Source organism: Amblyomma americanum, chromosome 5 (genome assembly GCF_052857255.1).
Source record: "Amblyomma americanum isolate KBUSLIRL-KWMA chromosome 5, ASM5285725v1, whole genome shotgun sequence".
NCBI lineage: Eukaryota > Metazoa > Arthropoda > Arachnida > Ixodida > Ixodidae > Amblyomma > Amblyomma americanum.
Genome location: NC_135501.1, coordinates 164663190 through 164688969, shown reverse-complemented (window position 1 = coordinate 164688969; position 25780 = coordinate 164663190). Strand labels below are relative to the sequence as shown.

At 54.4% G+C, this 25780-nt stretch overlaps 1 protein-coding gene across 1 annotated transcript; it reads left to right on the top strand.

Annotated features, from left to right (window-relative positions):
• On the top strand, positions 1–25564 carry LOC144132932 (dual specificity protein phosphatase 10-like). The gene is made up of 4 exons (XM_077665678.1): positions 1–333; positions 13984–14521; positions 20692–21045; positions 24610–25564. The coding sequence occupies exons 2-4, from the start codon at positions 13996–13998 to the stop codon at positions 24915–24917; spliced, it is 1188 nt and encodes a 395-aa protein (XP_077521804.1). The 5' UTR covers positions 1–333; positions 13984–13995; the 3' UTR covers positions 24918–25564.
• The last annotated feature ends 216 nt before the right edge of the window (positions 25565–25780 follow it).

Sequence of the window (25780 nt, the reverse complement as noted above, 5' to 3'; positions counted from 1 at the left end):
GAAGTCGCGCCGACGGCTGCGATGATGAGGCAGCTTGCGGCCGCCGCGCCACGCAACGGCAGCGGTGACTCATCGGCCCTCAGCTCTCGCAAGCGGAGCGAGCGACTCGCGGCAGAACACTCTCCGTCCTCGCGCGGTGCGGGTCGCTCGCCGAGGTGCCTTCGCTCGGATTCTTCGTTTTACCGTACCACATCCACAATCGGCGTCAGCCTCTCCTAGTCTCGTGCGCTTTCGTCCACGTCGAAGGGTGTCCCACGAGAACGACGACACGGGAACGAAAACAACATTGCGACGGTGGCCTGCGCTGACTCGAGCTGCGACCGGCTCCAACAGGTAGGGGGACGGCGATTTCCTGCTCACTCGTGTTGTTGTTCTGCGTTCGGTGCGCGGTCAACATCTTCGGTGGAATACTTCGGCACATACATCGAATTTCTCTGAGCGAGATGTTTCAGTTCGTGGCCCGGGTAGTCGCGTCTGATCGTAAACTCGTCGACCGCGCGCACCGCCTCTCTCCTTATATATAATTGCGACGCCGAATGTAGCAATTAAATTGTTGCTTCTTCTTAGTGGTGTTAACATTGAAGACGGTCCAATGTATCGCCAACGTTGAGCAACTTTAACAATGCCAGCCCGCAGTGCTGCTTGCAGTTAGTAATTACTGCAGGTAGCAGTTACTTAGTGAATCATGATAAACTCCGGCCGATTCTTCGAGTCGTGTACGAGAGCGCGCTCGGCTCGCATATTCATAGCACAGATATCGTGATTACGCAGTGGCCATTAGGCGGCCAAACAAGGGGCTGTTTCCAATAAACCGGACGCGGCGTCGGCGGAAATTCCGCTACAGCTAAGTACTCCGCATTAGACGTCAGCGACTCGTGCAACTTGCACATCGAAGGGCCGGAACGAGATGCATGACGAACTCTCTTTTATTTAAGAGTTCTTGGAGCATGAGTTCCGTTTAACTGACTACACGTAGCACCATAAGAGTTCTTCCCTGAGTTGGTTGTTGCTGATATCGTAGCTCCGATCTGCAGCCCGCGAGGGAGGGAGGGTGAGGTGGGGAGAGAGAGAGAGAGAGCCGCGAAGTTTGTCGCGCTTCGTCGGACTAGAGTTTAAAACTTGGCACAAGAAGGCAACTTGGCCACGTGCACTAAACAAAGAGACGCCTGTTTCTCAAGTTCTGCGTGCCTTACACTTATTGACGGCGCATTGTCGCTTGGAGCCACAACCAATCAATCACTTGCCGTTTATCGGGATTTCCCAGCCGCTCTAAGCAATAATTGCTTGCGTCTTCCTGCCGAAAACGACAATTCCTCGACTGTTTCAATTCTTCGAAGAAATCTGAATCCCCCTGTATTGGTAGCGAATGTTTTTTTTTTTTTTTCTGCTGCACCTTGGTATTTGTCTCAGCGGCTGGCACAGGCGGGAACTTGTTTTTTTTAAAATATATTTTCCCCCTGTCCCGCCGAAGTACCTGTCTCTAACAGGGTTATGACCTCTTGTCCTCAAGCTGCTTTCCTTGAATGTGAAGAATTTTGGTAGGAACGAGAACTAGACGAAAAAGACTTGGAGAATGCGGCATGTCGGGACCCCCCAACAAGAATACCCTCGGTCTCCTGCTGTGCTTTTCTGAAGGGTCCTCAAAACCCTCCTAGCCGAGTTCTGGGAGTGAGTTTCACCAGCGCCAGCAATACACGACCCTTGTATGGAGAGGCTAGGCATTTGTGAGCTTTACCACGAAGCGGTGCTTTTGTGTCAAGGCTGAGCCATGCGTCCCCATCGCGACGTCCCCCCCCCCCCCCCCCCCCCTGGGGTCTTTGGCCCCGCATTTAACTTTCACCGGCTTCTGCAATGGGTGCAGATGGCGTCATGGTGCAGCCATGGCTCATCTTCGAGCGAGCTCACAGTACGCGATGACTCGCTGCCATGCGGTGTACGCGTGGGAAAGTATGCAAGGCGGTCGATTCATTTCCTGTATGACCTGTTGCGCCGAAGATTCGGCGCGTCGCTTGCAAGCGAGTAATCCCACCCCACCCCACCACTGCACGACTTCCACCTGCACGGTGATGTTGCTTCGGTGTTCGACAAGCGTGGCCGCGGAGGTGGTGGTGCTGTATTGACACTATTCAAGCTTGAGTTACCGCGCATGCGCGCAACCGTCGCGAAAGCGCAGGACACTCGTCTGCTGCGCTACTTTTGACGACGCGCTGTTGCGTACTCGGGAGTAGTGACTGTCACATAATTTTGCAGGATGACCGTAATGAAGTGGCGAGCCCGCTAGCGCTGCCTCCGCACTCCAATAATAATAATAATAATTGGTTCTGGGGGGAAAGGAAATAGCGCAGTATCTGTCTCGTATATCGTTGGACAACTGAACCACGCCGTAGGAAAGGGATAAAGGAGGGAGTGAAAGAAGAAAGGAAGAATAGGTGCCGTAGTGGAGGGATCCGGAATAATTTCGACCACCTGGGGATCTTTAACGTGCACTGACATCGCGCAGCACACGGGCGCCTTAGCGTTTTTCCTCCATAAAAACGCAGCCGCCGCGGTCGGGTTCGAACCCGGGAACTCCGGATCAGTAGTCGAGCGCCCTAACCACTGAGCCACCGCGGCGGGCGTCCAAGGTCGCCTAGGTGGTTCCTACCAGAGAGCACCGAAGGTGTTTCCCGAGTCCCTCGCGCTTTTCGATATGCGCATTTGATCCCGTACTTGTACGTGACGAGCCTGCTTGCTTTCGGAACAAAAGCGGGAAAGCGTTTTCTGCACCATTCTTTGCTCTCACTCACCCCCAGTTTTGGTTTTGCAGAGCCATGTACGCTTTGTATTGTGGTGGTGTTGTGTGTGTGTGTGAGACTAGTAGAAAAGGTGCACACTTTCGGAGGCCCCTTCCTGACACACTGAACCACCCTCTCTCATTTCTCCTCCTCCGCAGACTGTGCGCGCCGCGTCTGCGAGCTAAATCAAGGGCGGGCGCTGCGCTACACGCGCACAGCACGCATTCATCGCGGGACGGTGAAGTGTTTTTTTTAATATTTTTTTATGGTTGTGCATAATCTAGCTCCTGGAAGCCCGTTTCCTCTGCAACGATGAAACCGGGAAATCACGGCATCTTATGTTCGCTGTAATTTTTATTAATTAATGTATTTATTGCTTTAATGCTTCAAAACATAACAAGGCCTCAATATAGAGTCTGAGAGGGTGGAGGTGTGAGGAAACAGTGTACTGTGAGGAAAATGAATTAAAGGAAGCACCAGTAGTTAAGGTTGAATTCATTAGGATTTCGCCTACTACTTAACATTGGGGTAGGCAGAACAGAGCAGTCACTACCTGAAAAAACGCTAGAAATAAGATAATATGGACTGTGGGAATGATCGCACATATTTAGTGCCGTAAAGAAAAGCTAGTTATTTTTCTGACATCTTAGGGTCGCAGTCGAAGATGAGAAATATAAATGCAATGTACCTTACGCCTAAGTAACAGCGCTATATTCCTTCCATAAAGGGAAAAAATTCCGGTAACCTACCCCCCCCCCCCCCCCCCCACCCTCAACTTTTCTCGAGTGCAAGCAATCGCCGCCAAGCGTCGCCAGTGGCTCCACACCACTACTGCTACTACTAGGCAACTAAACTGCTGATATACTGCCCATGGGCTAGTGCGATGAGGCTGAGGTTGTTGCTGGCTACTATACAACTCAAGAAAGAAAGCGGCTTTTCCCTGTCACAGGACCTACTTCCAGCCAATGGCGACGGCCGATTCCCATGACCCTGCTAGCGTGACAGTGCAGGAAGTGGCAGATGAAAGGCTACAGTCCCTTCCCTGCATTGCAACGCTAGGAGGTTCATGAGAGTCGACCGACGCCATTGGCTGGATGGGTGTCCTTTGACGGGGAAAAGCCGCTTCATTCTTGAGTTGCATCCGACTACAGCCGGTCTGGACTTTCATCTATCGCCGGCGATTAGCCCTCATTAGCGGGACTCTGGGTTGAAAGAAAACAGTACAAAAAAAGCGCCATTCGTGGCACAGTTAGTGGCCTTCGCGTGCCGTGTAAGCGCCGAGAAGTACAAACCTTCCCAGACGTGTCGTCACCACATTATACGTCACCGAGCTCTCCGTCCCACTTTCCTCCTCCCATATTGCAGCGTTGCAAATTGAGCACCAGATGCTTGCGTGTCGTCGGTCATCCTATATTGCCGCGTTCGCTCTCCTGGCGATTGTTTGCCTAGCGCTTGACGCGTCGCCTTTCGGCGCAAGACGAGCCCGCCATATCGGGTTGCCCGTGTATGCCCCGACGATTGCGCCGCTTTCTCGAGCCATCGCAATAAACGCCGGCTCGAGCGGTATACGGCTGACGGGAATGCACACGCATTGAGTGAGGACTCGGAAGCGGCCAGCCTCGCCCATTCCTTGATGGGATTCGGAAACATTGTCGTTCGAGAAACCACTTATCGCCCTCGAACGCGTATAGCTGCTGATGCCAGCTGCTCTGCAAACACACGCATCCTTCGTGGTTTTTCCCACTGCCAAGTCACTTCACTTCGGTGTTAACAAGAGAAGTATGCAATATTCGTAATGGCGTACGCAAACAGCCGCTAAAGGCTTGGCAGAATGTAGTGAGACTATAGTGAGAAGTCCTCTCCCGTGACCACTGCTGTTTATCACAGGAGGAGGCCAATTGTATATGTAAGATAACGAGAGGCGATAAAACAGGTTAAAAGGAATGTAAGTTTGACAAGGCGCTGCACTCCATCGATGTCTTTGTCGATGCCTCTATAGTCGGATACAACTCAAGAGCGAAGCGGCTTTTCCCCGCCAAATGACCCACTTCCAGCCAATGGCGTCGGTCGATTCCCCCCTTAGCCTGCTATAGTCGGATACAACTCAAGAGCGAAGCGGCTTTTCCCCGCCAAATGACCCCCTTCCAGCCAATGGCGTCGGTCGATTCCCCTTAGCCTGCTATAGTCAAATACAACTCAAGAGCGAAGCGACTTTTCACCGTCAAAGAACTCCCGTTCCAGCCAATGGCGTCGGCCGATTCTTATGAACCTGCTAGAGTGACAGTGCAGGGAAGGGACTGTTCACTTTCATCTGCCACTCCCTGCATTGTCACGCTACCAGCCTTATGAGAATCGGCCGACGCCATTGGCTGGAACGGGAGTTCTTTGACGGCGAAAAGCCGCTTCGCTCTTGAATTGTACCCGACTATAAGATCTTTGAAGCTCCAGGGCCGCTTTTTAAAAAGAGCCGACACACATCAGTTTTGGAGGAGAGCTGTCTCTCTCTCTCGTTCTGCGTTTGTACATTCCATTTCCCTCAATTTTCTGGAAGCTCAAGCTATCCAATGCGCTACCGACTCTGTGTGCTTCGCCTAATGTAATATGCTTATAGATAATACCATCGGCAAACAATGACGATTATGGATTTTTACGGCGCAAAGGCGTCTATGGCCAAAGAACGCCATGCCACGAGGTATTTTCTATTTCTCAAGGTGGGGTCGAAGACCCATTTCCCAAGGATTACACCCTAAATAAGCCGAGCACCAGACGAGGGGAAAGCTTGTACCCATTGTATCACCGGTGGGTATACACCTGGCGGCACTGGGGATCGAACCCCGCACCTCCCGCGTGCGAGGCGGATGCTCAACCACTTGGCCACCGGTGCGGTATGCATCAGCAAAGAAAGCTAAACAGAATGATGCAGGGAATTTATCCCTTGGGACACTTAACTGCAAGCTGGAGGGATGATTACATTTCGACGATGACAGAAATTGTCGCTTTTTCCCTCCGTTTTTTTTTTGTTTGTTTCCGTCTTTTGCCAGCGCAAGTTCGACCGCGCAATCAGTTCCGCGTTTCTATAGTTCTACGCATACGCCTCGACCATCTGCGCGGCGTCGCTGTCACGTGACCTTGGGGTAGTCATGCGAGAAGGAGGGGCAGTAGGATGCATGAACGAGGCGGTTGACTCATGTTCCAAATCACATTTTTTTTACGCTCGCTTACGATAAACGAGGCTTGTGTGTACGGTGCATGCAACGCGTATGTGCGCGTATGGTATCCGTCGTGGCGCCTCCGCCACTTTTCCGCAATGTTTAGCCAGGGTGTGGAATGTGCGGAAAAGAGATAACGCCGCTCCTTTTCCTCATTGCGCTCCCAGGCGCAGAAAGGGCGCTGCCGCACACACACCTGCGGATAACGGCGCGGCGAGAAAATGTTCCGTGTGGTACACACGTTCAGAGGGCACGCAGATGGTATTCTAATACCACGGTAGGTGGTAGACGTAGTACCCCGGGTGCATCCATGGTAGTCTACGCATTCACGTATACCTAATCGATCGTACCGATATCTACAATTCACGGTGCACCTTACTGCATTAACATAATTTATGTTGGCACCTAATGCGTGCGCGCGAAGGGTACCTATCCCATTCCGTGATTATTTCGGGGATATTAGAGGACAGCGTAAAGTTGATCGTGTACTTAATTTCACTGCGTATCTGTTCTTACGGCCGCGTCTTCTCGGAAGGCAGCCGTGTGCTGTGATATATTAATATTCCCCAGCTTGCGTCGAGTTATAGTATGCAGCATCCATCGGGCAGAGGTTGTGAAAGAACGCAAAATACATATTTGGACCTCGTTATAACGAAGTTCAAGGGGCCCGGTGATTACTTCGTTATAACCGTGGCTTCGTTATAGCCCGTGTCGACCGAGCTTCCAAAGAGAATCGCCATTCCTTCGCTATATACGTTATTTCATTATAAACCGTTTCGTTATAACGAGGTTCGACCGCATATGACTACAAAGAGGTGAAATGCGTGGATAACGGATGTCGAGAAATCCGGAACAGCGTATAGGCTTTACTCAATCTCTCTTCTTTTTCGAAAATTTCATAAATAGGGAGCAAGGTAATCGGAAAATAAGAACGCGTAGCGCGATGCGCGCCGCATCCTGTCTGCCTCCGAAAGCGGTAACAAATTGTCGGAATGAATACGCCACCGTCCGTGTGCCGCTTTTCCCACGTTGCGCGCGGTCAGAGCAACAACACTCGGCGCCGGACTTCCCGCAGCTGTCGTTTAAGCGTAAGCCCCGACGGAAGTTTCACTCAGCTTTTGCGTGACAGGGGAACAAGACAGCGTGCTCCGAATGAACGAATCGCAAGGTGTAATTACACCTTAGGTTTGGCCTAGTCAGTGCGCACTCATCTTATTGCTAACGCCTGACGAAGGTGAGCTGAGGACAGCTCAGAGCAGGTTAGGAAACAAACGCGAGAATGATATGGAATATAACCGTCGGTCTCACATGGTAACGGAATGGATTCCAAGAGAAGGCGAGCGTAGCTGGGAACGGCAGAAAGTCACGTGGGCGGGTGAGGTTAGGAAATTTGCGGGCATAAGGTGGCCGCAGCTGGTACAGCTCCCTTACAAAAATGGTCTATGGGCAGTCTATAGACTTCTAGGTATTTCTTTTTGTCTATTCATAGTCTATAGACAGAAGTCTACTAAAACCGTATTGTCATAAATCTATAGATTGTCTATAGACAGTAAGGTCTACTAAAAGTGTATGGTCATAGATCAATAGATTGTCTATAGACTGTCTATAGGATTTGTGTTGTCTATAGACGGTTCTCTAGGGTTTGTCTATAGACTTTATAGACAGAAGTGTATGGACAGTCTATAGACTGTCCAGAGAAATCTTTGCAAGGGAGAACAGGGTTAATGGAGGGATGTGGGCGAGGCATTTGCCCTGAAGTGGGCGTAGCCAGGCTCATGACGATGATGATGATCATAAACGAAGGCAGTGAACGGTTGCAAGCGATCGGTACGCAAGCGAACAGCACCGAAAGCGCCTCGTTTCCCAGCTGGCTTCGCTAGTACGCACACGTACGGCCCACATTCGTTCGAGCGTTTTTTCCTCGTCCACCTTAGTTCGCGCCTAAACGCGAGGAGAGTTCAAGCGAGGTGCGACAGCGAGCACCTCATTGAAGCGTGTGAGTCACCCGCGGCGGCCACGTACGCGACCTCGCTCTCCTCCTCGCCACCCCCCTCCTCTCCCACGACGAGCGAGACACAACAAAGGCCAACCCTGTGGTCACGTTTCGATCACGCGCCGCCGACGGCCGATTCTCACGCTCCGCCCCCCTCCGTCTCCGCGGCCACGATGTAACGTCACGCGCGACCCCTTGCGCAAGCCGACGTTATCTCTCTCTCTCCTCGTCTGCGTGGAGCTGTTTCTCCGTCTGCTGCACTACCTTTACCATCCTTTACCCTGTCAGCCAGCCTCGAGGTTCTGTCGCGTCCGTCAGTCTCATCACCATTACTGGGTGAACACATTCCTAGGTGGCGCAAGCTGCCGCCCCGTTACAAAGGGTGAAGCCAGTATCATCCATCCATTCGCCCATTGTTGGTTGTTTAATTGGTCTCATGGGCTTCTCGGGCCTACCACGCAGCCGACAGCTGCGAAAGGTTACTGTGTCGGCCGTCTGGCGTCGCGCCTCTGCGCAACTTGTCGGCACATATTGTGGCGACTGGAGTTTTGTGACACGGAGGCAGCCGAGGCCATTGTGGGCCCCGAAGGTCAGTCGCGCCATTGTCACCGATCGAGGCGACGGTGGGCGCATTGTGAGAAAGGGAACGTTACACCCGTGTCATACTCGAACAAGAAATGGCAGCATACTAGTAAGGCCTTGAGTTTGTTAATGTCATTATTTTCGGAGTTGATGCTGCGCGTACACGTTTAATGTCATCATACAAAAGTAGCGATAACGATAACGTCTGCTAGGAAGTAAAAATTTCGCCTGGATGTAAACAGATAAAATGAGCGCAATATATCGGCAAAATCGTTAAGGTGTAGTATAAAGTTATTTTGCAGAAAATGCCGCTATTCTTGCTTGACAAGTCCATAAAGGGGCCATAAATTCGTTGCTCAGCATACACGCCGAAAGTATCTGTCAGAAGTGCTGGTAAAAATGGCACTCTTCGCATCGGAATTACTGCAGAGATGCCTAATCTGACTACAAACCTGCATGCTTTTCTGCGTGTGAGTGAAATGCGCGCATTCCTCGGGCGAGTGTTCTTGTTGCGAGCTCAGTTGGTAGCTAATGGCAATAAGGCTAACGCCATTAAAACTTAAGGCAGTAAGCACTTAATGGCATTAAATTTGTCCGTGCGGCAAGGGTATTAACAGTACTCCGAGTTCGATCCTCACATCGCCACGACTCCTTTTCGGCGAATCGCAACTTTGGCTGTCACCTACGTCGATGTGTATTTGCTTTTCCAAGGGGCCTTCAGTTACGGTGACGACGCTCTGCCCAGTAGTTAACGTGAACGAGCGAATGCCGCGGCCTCGATATCGTGAAACACTCGGTCTCGCTTTTTCCGCGAGAGGTTTTTCACCCTGTCGCGAAACACCGCGCGGTGCCAGTCAGTCACCCCGCCGGCCGAAGGCGCCCTGCCGACAACGCGGTCGGCCACCGACCCCGCGTCAACGGAAGGGGGACACTGGGGCTGCATGCATTGTGCATCCCGTGACCGCTACTGCACGCTCCGAGAGCGTCACGGGAGTCGTGTGCGACGCAACGGGTTGCGCAGTGCTACCAGTCGCACACGCGCCCGCCGCCGTCTTCTTGCTGCGGTCATCACAGCGGGAGGCGGCGCGCGTTCGTCTAGGCGACCGCTCCAGCAGACGCGGGGCTGCGCTACAGAGCACCCTAGTCATACGTGTGCTATTGCGAAACTCCCTCATAATCTCCGCTGTTTCAAATGCCTGATAACGCGGTAGTTCTCGAATTGAAATTCGAATATTATCGCGCCGTCGTCGAGTTGCAATTACTGACACCGTAATTAGACCGCAAACAGGGGTACCAACGATTGCCGCGCCATCTGTGTTTCAAGAATTAAAGTGTTTTGTGCAAGGAAAGAATTGCAGACAGGAATCGATAGCTCGACATTGACGTTGATAGGCGGCGTTTCAGTTTGTTAGCTTCTGAAAAATTACTGCAGCAAACGTCTAGCTTTCGAACCCAAGTTTCGCAACTAGCACGATTGAAGAACTCAAGTTCGCCCATTGTCGCGGAGCGCCAAGACATCGGGGGCGACCGGCGTGGGTAGACTCGGCTTGGGCGGCCCGCGGCATTCGATGAAAGAAAGCCTTTGGCACGAAGGAAGGACGGAGCCTGCCGACGAACTTGCCAGCGACGACCGGTGCGGAGTGTTTTTCAAGAAAACCGCGAGCCGCCCTTTTTTCCCACGGTGCGGCGGAGGCTGCGTTGCCCCGGAAGGCCTCTTCCGACGCCCGCTTCCGGCCTCTACCTTTTCCGTTCGCTTTGTTTGTCCCTGCGCTTTTCACGAGAAAGGGCCTCTTGCCGAGCGGCTGTCGCTATGGTATTGCCGCGGCTTGGCCGCTGTACGGTGAGCGGAGATGGCAGGTTTATCACGTACACCACGTTGTTTCGGGGTCCATTTTCCGTGTCTTGGGCCGGATTTGCGAAGTTTACATTCTGCATAACTCGTAACGGTTCTGGGAACAACACGGGAATGGATTGCAGTGCGCCGTCGTCGCCTTCGCCTCGAGCCTAGAACGGCAAGCTACGGGAACAGATCGCGCTGTGTGGTACAGTGTGTTCCTATTAGCGTACGCCAGTGCATCTACAATAGAAGCTCATTAACTCAGAAGAGTCGACAGAGAAAAATGATCGCATTTACAGATAGTATCAGACAAGAACACCCAAGAACGCCGCACGCCTTCTCACTAGGGTCAGTTCCCTAGCGTCCGCACAAACTGCGATTGATATCGGTGTCAACGACTCCAGACTGAGGGTACTCGGAGACGTGCGCTGCTGCTCCTGCCTGTCTTTCCGTGCGTCGTTCTCCGAACCAGCGAGGCACCAACCTCGTGGCAGCTAGCTAGGCCTTCGCACACGGAGTGGGACCCGTCGGTCCGATGCACGGTGGTGCCGTTTCGGGCGTCCCTGAGTCAGCGGCGGGCGGCGTCCCTGGCCCGCCTCCAAGGTTCGCCACCAGGTGCCCCGTGTCCCGCACCGCAGCGCTAATTGTGACCGCCTGACTCAGCGGCGCCCTTCCCCGAAAGCTGGAGGGAGAAGGGGGGGGGGGGGGTGCAGGTACGGACACGCCGATTAAGCCGCGGTCCTGGCCGCGGCTCGGACACAGCACCCGCGATTCACGCCTGTATGCGGCCAAACAAGGCTCGGAAAAACGCGCGCGAGGCAGTGTCGTTCCATCGTCACTGCCAGCTGCATGCATGCCCACAAGGGCTGGTGTTGTGGCAGACGGAATAATTTCGACCACAACAATAATAATAATAATAATTGGTTTTTGGATTCCTTAAAACGTGTGCTGACATCGCAGAGCAAGCGGGAGGCCTCTTTCGTCTTCTGCCTTCGATCGAGGTACCGGCGCGATTCGGCCTCGTGAGAAGCAGCCGAACGCGTCAACCAGAGAAGAGCAGACGAGGTGGATGTGGCGGCGCCTATAGACAGGTGCGGCCGCATCCGCGGGCGCCTTCTTTCGGGGCAAAAGGGAAACACGGGGCCTACGTACTGAGCGGGTACACGTCCCGCCGTCTGCGGGGAGAACTGCGCACTCATCGGTCGCGCTTCCTGAGTGTTCTCGGCGGGCTCCTCGGACCTGACGCCGCATCTTCCTCGCTTATGGCTTGCCGGCTGGGCGCGCAATTACGGGGGATCGGCGAGCGTTCGATTTTCCCCGGAAGGAGTCCGGGGCGTAGGAGGTCGTCAAGGTTCGCCCGTTTTCCGGCGACCCTCATATTTCCGCCCGGCGACCGCGAAGTGACGTGACGTCCCTCGGCGTGGAGGCAACGCCGATCGCCCGCCCAAGTGTTCCGTGGGCTGACGCGTCCGAACACTTGGCGACCGTCTACGGCAGTGCGCTGTTTTACGGGGCGCGGCTAGCTGTCGCAGAACGGCTACCCTGGTTTCGATCCGATAGATTTAGTGGTGGTGGTGGTGGTGGTGGTGAAAAACATTCATTCATGAGTATTCACTCACAAGAGAGAGAACCTTAAATAATAGGAGGGGTCCCTAGTCCGGGACCCCTGTGGCTTCCGCGGCAGCTCGAGCCCTAGCGACGGGGGCTCTTTGGCTCTCTGACGTAGATTTAGCTGAGCGCAGACGAACTAGCAGAGACATAAACCGGATCACTGCATGCTGACTGCGCATGTGCAATGTACCCATCTGCCCGCTCTTGCCTATCGCGCGTGCGCAGGAGGCGTCCGCGGTAAACCGTTCAAAGTGGTTCAAAAGGCACTTAGTGGAGGGCGCTGCGGTCGTTCTGGACGACTTCTGTCTTTTCTAGGTGGCGCTGCTATTACTAACAGCTTAAAACACGCCGATAACCACGCACTACAAAGCAAGATTCACCACATTCTCAACCACCGGCTACACTACTGGCCCCAGACCACTTCCACCACCACCGTGCTAAGTTTGATCGCGCCTGATGAAATGCGCGCCTGTATATAGATGCAGAGTCACCCCTTGAATCTCGCAATCGACCAAAAACAAAGCATGCATAAAAGAAGCCGAAGCCACCAGGTCCTTCGAAGGAAACCAAGACGGCAGCGCTCACGGGGGCCCCCGCTCGCGTGGGACGCAAAAATAGCCCGGCAGTCGTCGTCACGCCGCGGCAGAGAGTCACACTCAGCGCTAGCATGGGCGACTCGGGGGCCGTCTCATGCATCGCCGTCCCTCGAGGCCCACAGCGGCCATCAACGACGCGGGAGTGTCGGCGTCGATCCACGGGATGCGCCACGAGCGTGTTCGATCCCTCGGTCCGACCTCACCACTTGTCTGAATTGGACGCTCATTCCCAGTATGCGACCAGTATCTCTGTCCACGACTTTTCTCACGGGGACCGCAGTGAGGCGGTGTGTATATCCCGCGAATGACAGCAGGAAAAGGAAGTAATTAACGCACACTTATTGGCCTTAATGCGTAAGAGATGGTGGCAAAAGCTGCACCGTATGTCGGTCTGGATCGCGCTCCCCTGTGCCTTTTAAACCTTGCAGAGCGTCCCTTGTATATTCGGGGTACACAAACACAAGAATGACACACAAGACAGGGAAATAATAAGGGAATAATTACTCATTGGCATCCACCTAAGTGCAGCCACAAGGCTACAAAGAAAAGCTGTACAGCTTTCTCAGAAACTTCGCAGTTAAAGAAAAATTCGTCCTGGTGCAGGGTTCGAACCCGGGACCACCGCTCACCAGAGCAGTCGCTCTAGTCTACTAACTGAGCTAGCCGGACAGGGAAATGATTGACCAGGACAGGGAAATGCCTAGCGTTGTGGTGTTTTTTTTTTTCCTTGTGTTTGCCTTGTGTGTGCCTTGTGTATATATCGCTTTGCTAGGAAGTATGCCCAAGTAACCCAGCAGCAGGTCTTTACTCATACCACGACCTTCGTCGTGCAAGACGGTCGTAGACCTCTGCTGCAGGTCGGTTTTGCCCGAGCAGATTTGTCCGTGCAGGTCGATTTGTCCGGAAGGTGCGGGCGCCTTCCGCAGTATACGGTGCTTGCGCTACCGGTCGCTAAAGCTGGCATCCCAAAGCAGACCGGCAGCGCTGTGGGACGGCGGCGACCGGAGATGGTCCGTGTATGCGTCCTCCCCTTTCCGCTTCGCCGTAAACGATTCTCGGCGGGACCGTGGACGGGCGCCAAGTCTGGGCAGTGACTGCGCCGCGGGGTTTCGGCCAGCTGCCCCTCTCCCTCTTTCTCTCACTTCTCTCCTTTTTTTCGTTCGGTGACGCTGGTTAATAGCTTCCGCGAACAGTAGAACAAAACCAAGAAACGCTGCGCTCGAGTAATGAGCGGCTGCAGTACAGTATCTTAACCGCGGCGGCTCGGTGGCAGAGAGCAGTCAGTGGTCGCTGCGACGTATTGCCAGAGGCAAAAAGGAGTGGGAGAGGGTGCCCCGTACCCTTCGCCGCTCCTGACGTGGGTGCTTTCTTCACCGCGCAGACCACCATCCGGATGTCGTGCGGAGCCCAGGTGTCTCTGGCGCCTCGGCCCACAGCCAGCATGCTCGACTCCAGGCCGCGCCACCTGCAGCTGCCTTCGCCCCAGGCCGGCACGCAACACCACCACGCACAACCCACAACGGCAGCGGCAGCGTCGACGCCAACCAGCCGAAGACGCCGCTCGCTGTCGTGCGGCGTGCGGCTGGTGACGCCCGGCGAGCTGGTGGACTCGTGGCAGCGGCAGCGCTGGCTCCTGGTCGACTGCCGGCCCTTCCTGAGTTTCAACGCGGGCCGCATCCGGTCGGCGGTGAATGTCAACTGCGGGGACCGCATCACCCGACGGAGGCTTCAGCAGGGCCGCCTGGCCCTGTGGGACCTGGTGGCCTGTCGCCAGGCGAGGGACCAGCTGCGCCAGGCGCGCGACATCGTCGTCTACGACGACTGCACGGGCGACCTGGAGTCGCCGCAGCCAAGCTCCTCGCTGGCGCTGGTGCTCGCCGTGCTCTGCCAGAACGGAGCGAGGCCTGCTGTACTCAAAGGTGAGATACGATCCTCATCTTTGTCGAGACGCTGCGAGATACGGATAGGTTGTTCGTGTGAACGATGCTCTTCCACTTAACAACGGAGGCGGGGATGGAGGCCCGCGTAACAGTACGAGTGGAATCATACATAAAGATATGGATAGATTGCTCGTATGTGCTTCTCTTTACTCCAGTTGTGGCCTAGTCCGTGGTTTGAGCATCCATCTCGTATGCGGCAGGTGCGGAACTCGATCACGAGAGGAGCTGGGTACAAGCTTTCTGCAGCTTTCCCGTAGTGGTCCTATATATACGCTCTCGCAGAGAGCACATACATGTATGTGTTAGCAGTGAAAGTGGCCGGATTCTTGATTTGAAACAAATTGGTTCATTAAAACTTGGCCGAATGCACGAATAAAGCAAACTTCATCATTGAAACTTAAAGAGGTTCGGTGGATCTGCAGAGGGTGAGAGGACCCCGGTGACGCGTCTCGTTCCGTTGGCGTCTATCGTTGGTCTCCCACGCTGTGCAGATCCACCGAACCTCCTTAAGTTTTAATGATGAAGTTTGCTTTATTCGTGCATTCGGCCAAGTTTTAATGAACCAATTTGTTTCAAATGAAGAATCCGGCCACTTTCACTGCTAACATGGCGCAGTCCACAGGATTCCAAGACTTCTTTGCTGACATACGGGGACACTAGTTTTCCCCTGGCCTAGTGCACTGCTTCTCTGGGGTGAAATACTTGGAAATGGGGTGCCTGGCCATACCTTTGTGTAACGTAATACACCTTGTGCCATGGAGCTCTTTAGCGAAAGGTGCCCTTGCACCATTAACTTTCACCATCATTATCATTCTTTTTTACTCCAGTATATGAGGCACTCACGGATAGACGCGCAAGCTTGTTCGTACGGACGCTTCGCACGAACTTCGCAGACTCTTCGTACACATTGTTCATGCATCATATGCATAAGTGTGATGCGACTGCTCGGTGCACACAACAAACGCAACGAATAGGAGCACCATATGGAACCAGCAGTTACTCCATAAGTGTTCCAAGCATGCAATTTTTAAATACTCTCGTGAGACAACCGTGTTTTTTTTTTTAAATTTCGTTGCAGAAGTGAAAGATACGTGTGCGCAAACCGAGCGTATTCCATTCCATATCGTTTTGCACGTATGCATTTTCAAACAATGGCCTGCTTTTTGCGCGGCAACCCGATTGCGCAGGCGAGCATGACGCCAACCCATGTCGCCGCGGCAACAATGCCGGACCACCAGTAGCCGCCGCTGGGTGGGTGGTGTCGCGCGAACCAGACGCTGCAAAGTCGGTGCCGCCGCCATTCGAGAGATCGCGCACGCCGTTTCCAGCTGCGTCGTCGGTGCGCGACTCGTTTCGCCTCGCGTCATGGGAGCGACCTTGGCAAGGACGCGAGAGAGTGGCGCGCTGGCGCAACAGGCAGCAGCCGCCTCAGGGACGGAACACTGTTCGACCGAGGCTGCGATAACGCACGCCTGGGAGACCGCGAAAGAGAGTCACACCGCGACCTTTAATAGCCTTCGCGAGTCACACTGCCCGCGGGAGCTGTGTGCGCTCTGTTGCTCGGAGCTCGTAACACTCACGCACACACAGCGTCTGACCAATGCTGGCGGCCGGGATTCCAGGGACCGTCGACTTGGTGGCAGCGTAGAGAAAAACCGGCTTCATCAGCTGCCCCTCGCCTCGCGGCGGCTGGGACGTGTCCGGTTCCGCCCGAGGCGCTCACCTTCAAAGGCCGCTTGGCGCAGTGAACAGCGTCGTCCGCGCCAAGGCCGTTCCTCGGCGAGGCGGCTGCTCTGACTCACGCGGTGGTCGCCTTGAGATGGCCCAACGGGCGGCCCTTGCCCCCTCGGTGCCTGACTCACTTGCCCTGCTTGGTCGTCGGAAACGACTGCTCCCCCCCACGCCTCTTGTTTAAAGCACGAGATATGAGCACGTTCGATTTGAATCCGGAGGGAGGTAGTTTTCCAAAGGCGGGGGCCTTCCCCGGGTCTCGCGGCGGAAGTCTCGGTCACTGCTCTCGCACTGGCTGCGTAATTTGCCTCTCGGCGGTGCAGTCGAGCACTGGTGGAACCCCTCTAACTTTAAATCTCTGCCCAAAGCGAGGAGAAGCTACCTCCCCACTTAGAGGCCTTCTGGTCTTTAGGCCTGCCGTAAGTGGTATGCTTACGGCTCATAACTGAACCGCATGGCCTGGAAGCTTTTGAGCAAGACTGTGCAGCCTCTGCCAGAAGTCTAGAGCCTGGCGTGTCTGCTTCTGTCTCACGCGTGTGGCCCGCTACGCTCCGCCAGCGTTTCAAATCTGCTGAAGGCTACAAGAGCCGCACTGCATCGCTTCACAAGCAAGATCCCCTGGGCTCTTCACCTCTGAAGTGTGCTGTACGTATCGTCTCCGGGCGTCGTCACTTGTGCAAAGAGGGGCCGGGAGAATTCGCGGCACACGGCGGCGGTCAGCGTTTCCTATATCGCCGGGACCAGGAAAAAGCTGGAACGCGTCGTCGTCGTCGTTTTGACGGCGGGCCCAAAAGCGGCCAGCTTGGATCGCTGCCAGAGCCTTCCTTCCTCGGCGGCCGGCTTCGGAAGCATCCCCGGCTCGCGTCGGTCGGTGACGGACGGCCGACAACACCAGTTTAGAGGAGGGGGCCGCTGACGACGATGTGGCTGCTGCGAAGAAGCAGCAGCTCATCCTCCCCCCCAACCCCCGCGGATACCCATAGCAACCGCGGCCCGAACCCTCCAAGTCGCTGAATCACGTGGATCAATAGGTGTGTCCGCGAGCAGCCGAGGCAGCGGGCGGCGAGGGTGTGTGTGTGCGCTCTGCCCTTACGGCCACCTCTTCAGGTGCGCGCGTGACTCACCCCGTCCTCCGCTGTACCTGGAGGTGCACAGCCCGTCGGTGCAGGAAGCTATGCACGGTGTTACGGCTGCCAAAACGAGCCAGAATCGAACGGAAACCGTGTGGTGTCTTCCCATCTGGCTGCCGCTGAGCGCAACTCCTTATACGGGTGCATCCGAGATGGCCTACGTGTGTGCGCCCTGCGGGTGGCGTTCCAGTAAAGAGTTTCCCCGTGGAGTTTCTGCAGACCTTCGTGTATATATGGTAGAGTTCCTGTACATTCTTTGTACAGGAACTCTATTCTATACAGTATGAATACAATCACAAAGCGAACGAGGGAGGAGATAGTCTCGGGGTGCTTGCCAACGTTTCGGCGAGACGTCTTGCCTTCGTCTGGACGGCTAGCTCGCGCGCTCTTCCATATGCGGACGGCGTCCATACACGCATGCGTAAATGCACTTGACGGAGTGAAGGTCTCTGTTCCGTGGCCCACGCCCTTGCACAAGCCAGTGGCGTTAAAGAACTGTGCTGTGCGTCGGGTTGGTCACCCTCCTAGACGTGCATTTGAGAAAGGACAAACAAGGGTGCCGGAAGCAGAAACTGCAGCTTTCAAGTGAGGCACCTACCTGGACGGAACGAAAAGTGAAGTGGAAGTTACATACAATGAAGCACGTGCACCCTGGCACACGCACGCTTACATAAGTAAAAAAAAATCAATTGCATGTGTAGGTAATCCATTGGGTTAAATCTGCAACGGCTGTTAGATTTATAGAGGCAGATAATACATTTACTTACGAGACCAACGTCCCTGTGGGAAGCCCGAAAAGGGCGGAGTATATTTTCTCGGAGACAGCCAAACATTGTGCGGTGTAGGCGGTCAAGCGGACGTTGGTAGAGAGGAACTGGCCGCGGAAACGATGGGCATGACACGTGGCACGAGACCCATATGTGGCATGACGGGGAGCTACACGCCACGGGCGTCGTTGCCCTTGTGCTACCTGAGCGGTGGAAGTTTTGAGGCCGGAGGCTATAGAACGACCGAGATTGATTATCTATTAGCCACGTTAGTCGGACAGCGTTGCCGCATTCTGTTCCATCGGGGGAATGGAATAAATTCCTCCGGAGGGACCCTCCCGACGGGCTCCCCCGTGTTTGTAGTATTACGTCGTTAGCCCGTCGTGCGTGGCTCCAAGGAAGGAGCGCTCCTGGTAACGAACATTTCATGTAGCGGGGTCGAGGGAAAGTCAATTTCGTCTTTTGCTGTAGAAAAAAAAAAAAGCAGTGATCGAGGAGACTGGCAAAATGCCGGTTTCGTCTCAGAATTTGTTTCCCCAATTAATTGAAGCGTGCCTATGACATCATCACTGATCGCGCTACCCTCCTTAAGCAGCGCCGCGGCCTTCGGATAGTGAAGACCCTATTGTAACACATACACGCACATTATATATATATATATATATATATATATATATATATATATATATATATATATATATATATATATATATATATATATATATATATATATATATATTGTAAACCCGCAAATCAGACGCACAATAAATGTGGACAGGCAAAATCTTTGTCGACACAGCGTACCTCCAAGCCAAGAGTTCGAGAGCGTCAGCTTCGTCGTCTTCGCAAACTGAACTGCGTCAGCTTCGTCTTCAGCTTTCTCTCCTTCGGCGGTGCTGGCCGCTGGGGCAGCAAACCCCAATTGTATGTCTTACAATATATATATATATATATATAATACAACAGTCGCCGAAACCAAGGAGGACATGGGAATTTGTTTTTTTTTAATTGTACTGTTGATAAATGGTAAATAATTATAGCGGGACTATAATTCTTATAATATCGGAACTATATTGTATGTTAATTTCCTTCGTATGTAAGTCATAACGAGCCCCTTATTTCCCTTCTATGCTCTCTCTGGCGATATATGTCCTTACGTAGAGAGCACTGCGCGCTGACCGCGGAGTGGCCGTCCCCGGCTGACGTGTTTGCCGCCGCGGTGTGCGTCACGTGACTCCCTCCCGACCGGTGATGAAGACGCGTGCATGCACTCGTTGTGCAGCATCAGCGGTGACTACCGCGCTTGGAGGGGCGGCGATGTGTCGTGAGTCAAAGGCAGTCCTCCGCGCGCGATGACGCCGCGATGAATCACGGATAGCGACGTTTCGGCCGCCGCCGCTGCTCTTCTCCCCCCCCCACCGTCCCCTGGGAACCCCGAGCGCGGCGGCGCCCGGCAATCAATGGAGCGTATTAGTCACACACGCACGCGAGCGAGCGAGCGCGTTGGTTGAGACCGTCACCGGAGGGTCAGGGTGCCTCTTTAGGGCCCCGCGGGAGCTCTGGTGTGTCTTGTCGCCTTCCATCCGGAGTCGATAAACACGCGGAGGAAGCACCCACCGGTTACTGTTTTAGGGCTTCTCATGCTATAGGTCGAAGGTGCGACTCCCGGCCGCATTTCGATGGAGACGAAGTGCCGAGAGTCTCGTCTACCGGGTTTACGATGCATGTTCAGGAGCGCAGCGAGCAGCTACGACAGAAGTAAAGGTACCATAGTCGTTCAGTGCAGACTATCACAAGTCGGTTGGGGTGTACCTAACCCAGCTCTGCTCGGGTCCGTAGTAGCACCCCTTCGTTGTCCGCTTTCCGAGTGGAGTTTCGGTACGGGTACGGCAGGCGTGCCCACCCGGCGAAGTCTTGACTGTCAGCTGGCCGTCTGCCAAGTGGCTGCGACAATCGGGCGTCAGCCCCGGTAGCTTGGGCCGGCAAGCTCTGACGGAGGCGGGATGACGGGAAGAGTACCGCGTCGGCCGAGTGCACAGAACTATGGCTCAGATGCCAATGGCCGAACGGACACCGGGACACGTGGTTCGGACCCACTCAGGCCTAAACCGCGCGTGGCTTAGCCCTATCTCGCAGGCGCGTTTATAGCCGTCGCTACATTGTCACCGTTACATCCCTTCTTCTTCCCCCGTCGATTTATCTGCGCGTACTACTCCGTTTGTCCCCACTCCTTCACACGTTGGCTGGCAGTGTTGGGAGTTTTAGCATACTGCGAGAAGCCAGGTGCGTACGCACACATGGCGGCTCGCTGTGAGCTAAAACTCTCTAATGTTTTATATTTATAGTGTGGGAAGCTAATTATCCCTTCCATTACAATTGCAGCACAGGTTCAGTGAGCGCACATGCAAAGGACAAGTCCTCATTTCGTTACTAGCGCCACCTGATGACAGAGATTTGTACTAGCCAACCCGATCCCGCTGCTTGTTTGTAACCCGGCGTCGTTTCCGTTCCCTCTCCGCAGGCGGCTTCCGCGAGTTCCAGCGCCAGTACGCGCACGAGTGCACCAGCAGTAGCGCGCCGTGCAGCGCCAGCGAGGCGGAGGCCGCGGCGCCTCCGGACGTGGCCGAGTGGCCGGCCACGTGCGTGCTGCCCTTCCTGCTGCTGGGCAACGAGCGAGACGCGCGAGACGCCGAGCTGCTGCGCCGCCTGGGCGTGGGGCACGTGCTGCACGTGACGCCGCCGCACCCGCAGCAGGAGCAGCAAGAAGCTTCCGGCGAGGGCCACTGCCCGGGGCTGCGCTGCAAGCGTCTGCCGGCCTCCGACAGCTGCCACCAGAATCTCAAGCAGTTCTTCGACGACGCCTTCCGCTTCCTAGGTAGGCGCCCCTGCGCTTCCGCAGTGCCGCTAGGTGGCGCTGGCTACCCGACTTCGTGCGCGTTACTCCATGGGTGTTTGTTTAATTGTATTCGGTACACGACTGAAAAAGCTGTGTTGACAATCAGTAGAACTTCAATGTTCTTTCAGTGTGCCGCTGGCTACGGGTCGTATTGCTTGCGCGTACCGGGTGTTCAGTTTTATTGTTCAATACGTCATTGCAGGAGAGAGAGAGAGAGAGAGAGAGAGAGAGAAACTTTATTGGCGCCAAAAATTGGTCGATTCAGCGGGACCCGGGTGTCTTCATGTTGAAGTTCCCGAGTCTTCAACATGAAGACACCCGGGTCCCGCTGAATCGACCGATTTTCGGAACTCCGTTGAAAGTCAGTAGAAGCTTAGTGTGCACCGACAGTCAACATACCGTCGACGGAAACACGTTTTTTTTTTTCTCTCTGCTTTTCAACGACAGTGCTAGACAGCTCAGAGCACTAATTTTCTGGTTGGACTATCTGAAGCACACAATTGCAACCGAGTGGCGTGCCCTTCGGCGTGCCCCTTAACTATCAGCTTAAACTAGGCGTCACCACTTATATAGGCTAATTCGGCTCTGCGTATCGCCTCGCTACATACAGCGCCGCCACTGTGGCGCTTCGGTGTCGGGCGGGGGGTGTCGGCTGCGGCTCGACGAGATGGCAGCCGGTGGTGACCCCGATGAAGTGACACACACTCGTGCCCACAGCTGTTCGCGTACAAACGGGCGGCGGGGGGAGAATGATTCGCCGCAAAGCGTGTAGGCGCTGACATCATCCGCGTCGGGCAAGCCCCCCTCCATCCCCACTTCTTTTCTTGCGCGACCATCACGCGTTCCCAGCCCTTCGTTCGGTGGGGCTCGAACGTCGGGCCGGTTACTCATGCCGCGCGCGCGCTCACAGTAGTGGCAACTGTTGACGCGGACCGTCTGCGCGCGGCGGGGGCTTTCGTCATCGGGCAAGGTGGTCCCCCCCCCCCCAAATCCGGGCAGGGCAGTGACTCAGCAGGGACGCAATCTGCGCGTGCAGCTGCCGGGTGCGCGACCATTGTTAACGGTGCGCGTATGGTGCGGGTATACCTGCACGGCCGCCGCCGGACCCCGCGCGCGTTGCGTGCGTCACCGCGAGCACGTGGCCTCGGCCGCTCGCGCGCCATGACGTCACCGTGAGCTGTGACGTCAGCGGGGGCGCGAACCCCGAGCGCGCCAACCCGCGGAGTGCGCGCGCTTTTCCAGCTTGCCGCGCAAGCGCGCGGAGCCTCGGAGCGGAGAAAGCGAAGCTCTGATTCGAGGCGCGCTGTTCGCGTCTGTGAGCCCCCTACGTAGCTGCAGTTTGAGCCGCCACCTTGTCTGACAGTCGCGGTTGAGACCGCCACGCAATCGCATCACTCGGGATGAGTGTGGTTGAGTCGGTCAAACCAGTCACGGTAAATGCAGCCTCGCGTGGTTAGGTCATAACTCCCGGGAAAGGAGTCGACTCAGCAGCGGAGATTTCCGACCTCTCTCTCCGCGCCAGGTTACATGCCGTTTATACGAAAGAGCGTGTCGACCTAGCCAACACATATGCGGCGACGGTTTATCACGCCACGCTATGTCGTCAGCATTAGCGCGTCAGCGACACGCGGAAGAAATCAAGCGAGCCGCGGCGGCGATGCGGGGAGGGGGAAAAAAGAAACCCGTTGCGTCAAGACGACCGCTTCTGCTTTACCGGGAATTCTGGGGGCGCGCATCGTTCGAGCTCTCGCGTCATGTAGGCGGCACGCCGATCTCGTGCGCGTCTATAAAGCCCACCATTGGCTCCTGGAGAACACGGGCTGCGTCACTTACTGCCCGGTTGATCTCGTCGCGAACTGCACTGCGGTATAGTCTCTATGGTTCTTGCAACGTTAAGAACGTGCGAAAACGGCGAAACACGCCAAGTACACAGAAAAACAAACAAACTTGGCAGTGCTTGAACGGCGAATTGGTTCATCTGCACGTACTAATTCTAACCAGATGCATAGCTTCACCCACGTGTTGCTCTTTGTCGCTGTCGCAAAGGGCAAGTCAGAGCACCTGATGCCATGAGGTGACAGCCTAGCTGCAATCCTCCATCGAGCGTAAACATTTTTCTTTCCCTTCATGGCCTCGCCTTCTCTGATGTATTAAACAAAAACAAACAAAAAAGAAATGATGCCTGCAACGTCCCCGTGTAGGCGTCCTTGAACACTGCAATCCTACCCTTCGATATTACTGACACCAATTAAATGGCCTCAGTCGTAGTACGATTGTGCGCGTTAACAGTTGGCGTGACCGTGCGTGCGAATATCGACCACGCGGCACAACTTCGGCGATATATAACGAGTGTTTCAAAGGCAGACCTCCAGCAGGAGGCGCAGCCAACGAGAAAAGGAAACTGCCGAGGCTGCACGCAGAGTGGCTTATCAGTTCGGCGATTGCTGGTGGTGTCAGCGTGTTCCAAAAGGCCATGCCTGATAAGTCGCATCTGAAGTGCATGGCACGAGCCGTCTCGGTGGTCGAATCCAGATTTGCGGAGGTCTGGCTTTTAATTCTGTGCAGCGCTTCAGTAACTCGCGACGTAATGACCGCCGAACTAGCTCGGCTAAATATTGCAGGTAATGTTTACTTTCTCTGACCAAGTGGCGCGGTCTCTGATTAAGGGGTTTGCCGCCAACGTACCCAACTGGGATTCCGTGAACGTTGACGTCCGGTCTTGAAAAACAGCGTCTCTCGGGGATTTCCCGGACCGGCTTGCAACCACACGTCCCTTCGTCTCGCTCATTTCGAATGAACTCTGCGTGAGCGCTGCATCCGGAACCCGACCAGAGTGAACTATAAGGCACTCAGAAAACAAAGAAGACAATTCGGAAATGTCACGCCCGGCATTTTTGCTGATGAGACGGCGAGAAACACAAGAGCACGCAAGAGCTTCTCGGTGAAATCAGCTGGCGCTTATTGCGACGGCAGCGGCATCTATCGACTCTGAAGGCAATTAATCCCACCCGCAGTCTGCTGCGCAGTAGTAGTACGCATCACTCGCCTGCCTAGGACGCTGGTTTTCCAATTGATGGCGCTGCGAGCAACTAGTGTTCAGCGCGGGAAATGTGAATTCGTTGCGCTGCGGTGTTCGCTGCTGCGAGTAGGCCTCCCCTAAAATTAGTTAGCTGCGAACCCAGAAAAGGAAATGGGTGAAGGCTGTTCATCTACTGCCTGGCATTAGTTTTCAGCAATGCGCAATGTCACTAAACATGCGCTAGTACACCACGGAGGACACCTCCTGTGCTTATGTGTAGCAGAAGTGCTACGCGAATTCACCGCCCAAACCATAGAGTATGCATTTTCTCCTTCACATCATGTGCGACAGAAATCACGCGAGATTTCTTTCTACAAATTCCGTCAGGCATTTCTTAAATTATGAAAAACAAATTACAAATTATAAACATAATTATAAATTATAAAAAAATATGAAAAACCAAGGCACAAGTGAACAGTACTTGTTTGGGTCGCACACTTAACCTTTTTTTTTGTTCTTTGCAGATGAGGCACATGCGAGCGGGAGCCGAGTGCTGGTGCACTGTCACGCGGGGGTTTCCCGGTCGCCAACAATCACGGTGGCTTACCTGATGCACCACCTGCGGCTGCCATTGGTGGATGCGTACCGCTACCTTAAGGCCAAGCGACCCATCATCTCACCAAACCTGAACTTCATGGGTCAGCTGGTGGAGCTCGAGCAGAAACTTGCGCTGCACGACGACCGACAGCCGTGCGCACAGTGCTGCCGTGCCTCGGCCACACTGCTCGAACTGCTCGCGTCCGAGCCAGCCTCCACATCGGCAGGCGTCTGACCAGTGCGTGCCCAATCCTGTGGGACCAATGCGCAAACTGCCTTACAAGCACGCTGGGGGCTTCACTGCCACAAACTGCGCCCCGTTTTGTCACTTCACCCGTTCATCACCCCCTCCCGTTGCCTGTGCCTTACAAGCATCGTGCGGTCCTTGATCAGACCAAGTGCAGCTGTTGTGCACCTTCCCAAGGCACTGGCAACGGACTACTGCAGTGTATACTTCCTTCGTACCGAGCGCCTTCAAAGTCGATAGGAGCCCTTTGGTTGTGATAAGCTAGGATGCCACCCATGATGGAAGCTACCTATGCAACGTCGGAATTACTACGCAGCTCGTGAACCAAGAGCAGAACTTCGTAACTAAGTCTACGCATTTGAACTTGACTACAGGTCTTCACAGGTGGTAAAGTGGCATGACCATGCCTTCTAGTCTGCCTTCACAAGGTCATGATGCATGCTGCTGAGTACCGCTTGTCTTCCCTGCAGCTCATAGTGCCAAGGACACAACATGCATTTTTTGTGCAGTAACTGTGCTTCAATCCTTGCTCAATCATCCTTTGGACCTCTCTGAAAGTCTGAAATTAACTTGGATACCTCAGCAGCCAAGTTACAAGAGCCAAGGGCTACAAATAAACATCACTTTCTGTGTGACTTCTGCTCCCTCGTTTGCCGTCACAGAATGGACAGCTTAAGAGCTGTGTTTGTGACCAACAAACAAACCACAATAACAGTGCACACGTAAGAAGAAAACTTTTCATGAAAACTTTAATCAAGGGTATACGCCAGCTCACTCCATTCAATCAGGCAACCAATGGTACAGACAAAAACAGTACCAAACTGTGAGATCACCATCCAATCTTGAATGGA

Coding starts and splice junctions, on each gene's coding strand:
- LOC144132932 (XM_077665678.1), top strand. CDS start 13,996: ATGTCGTGCGGAGCCCAGGTGTCTCTGGCGCCTCGGCCCACAGCCAGC. Junction 14,522..20,691: donor GAGGCCTGCTGTACTCAAAG/GTGAGATACGAT, acceptor CCCTCTCCGCAG/GCGGCTTCCGCGAGTTCCAG. Junction 21,046..24,609: donor CGACGCCTTCCGCTTCCTAG/GTAGGCGCCCCT, acceptor TGTTCTTTGCAG/ATGAGGCACATGCGAGCGGG.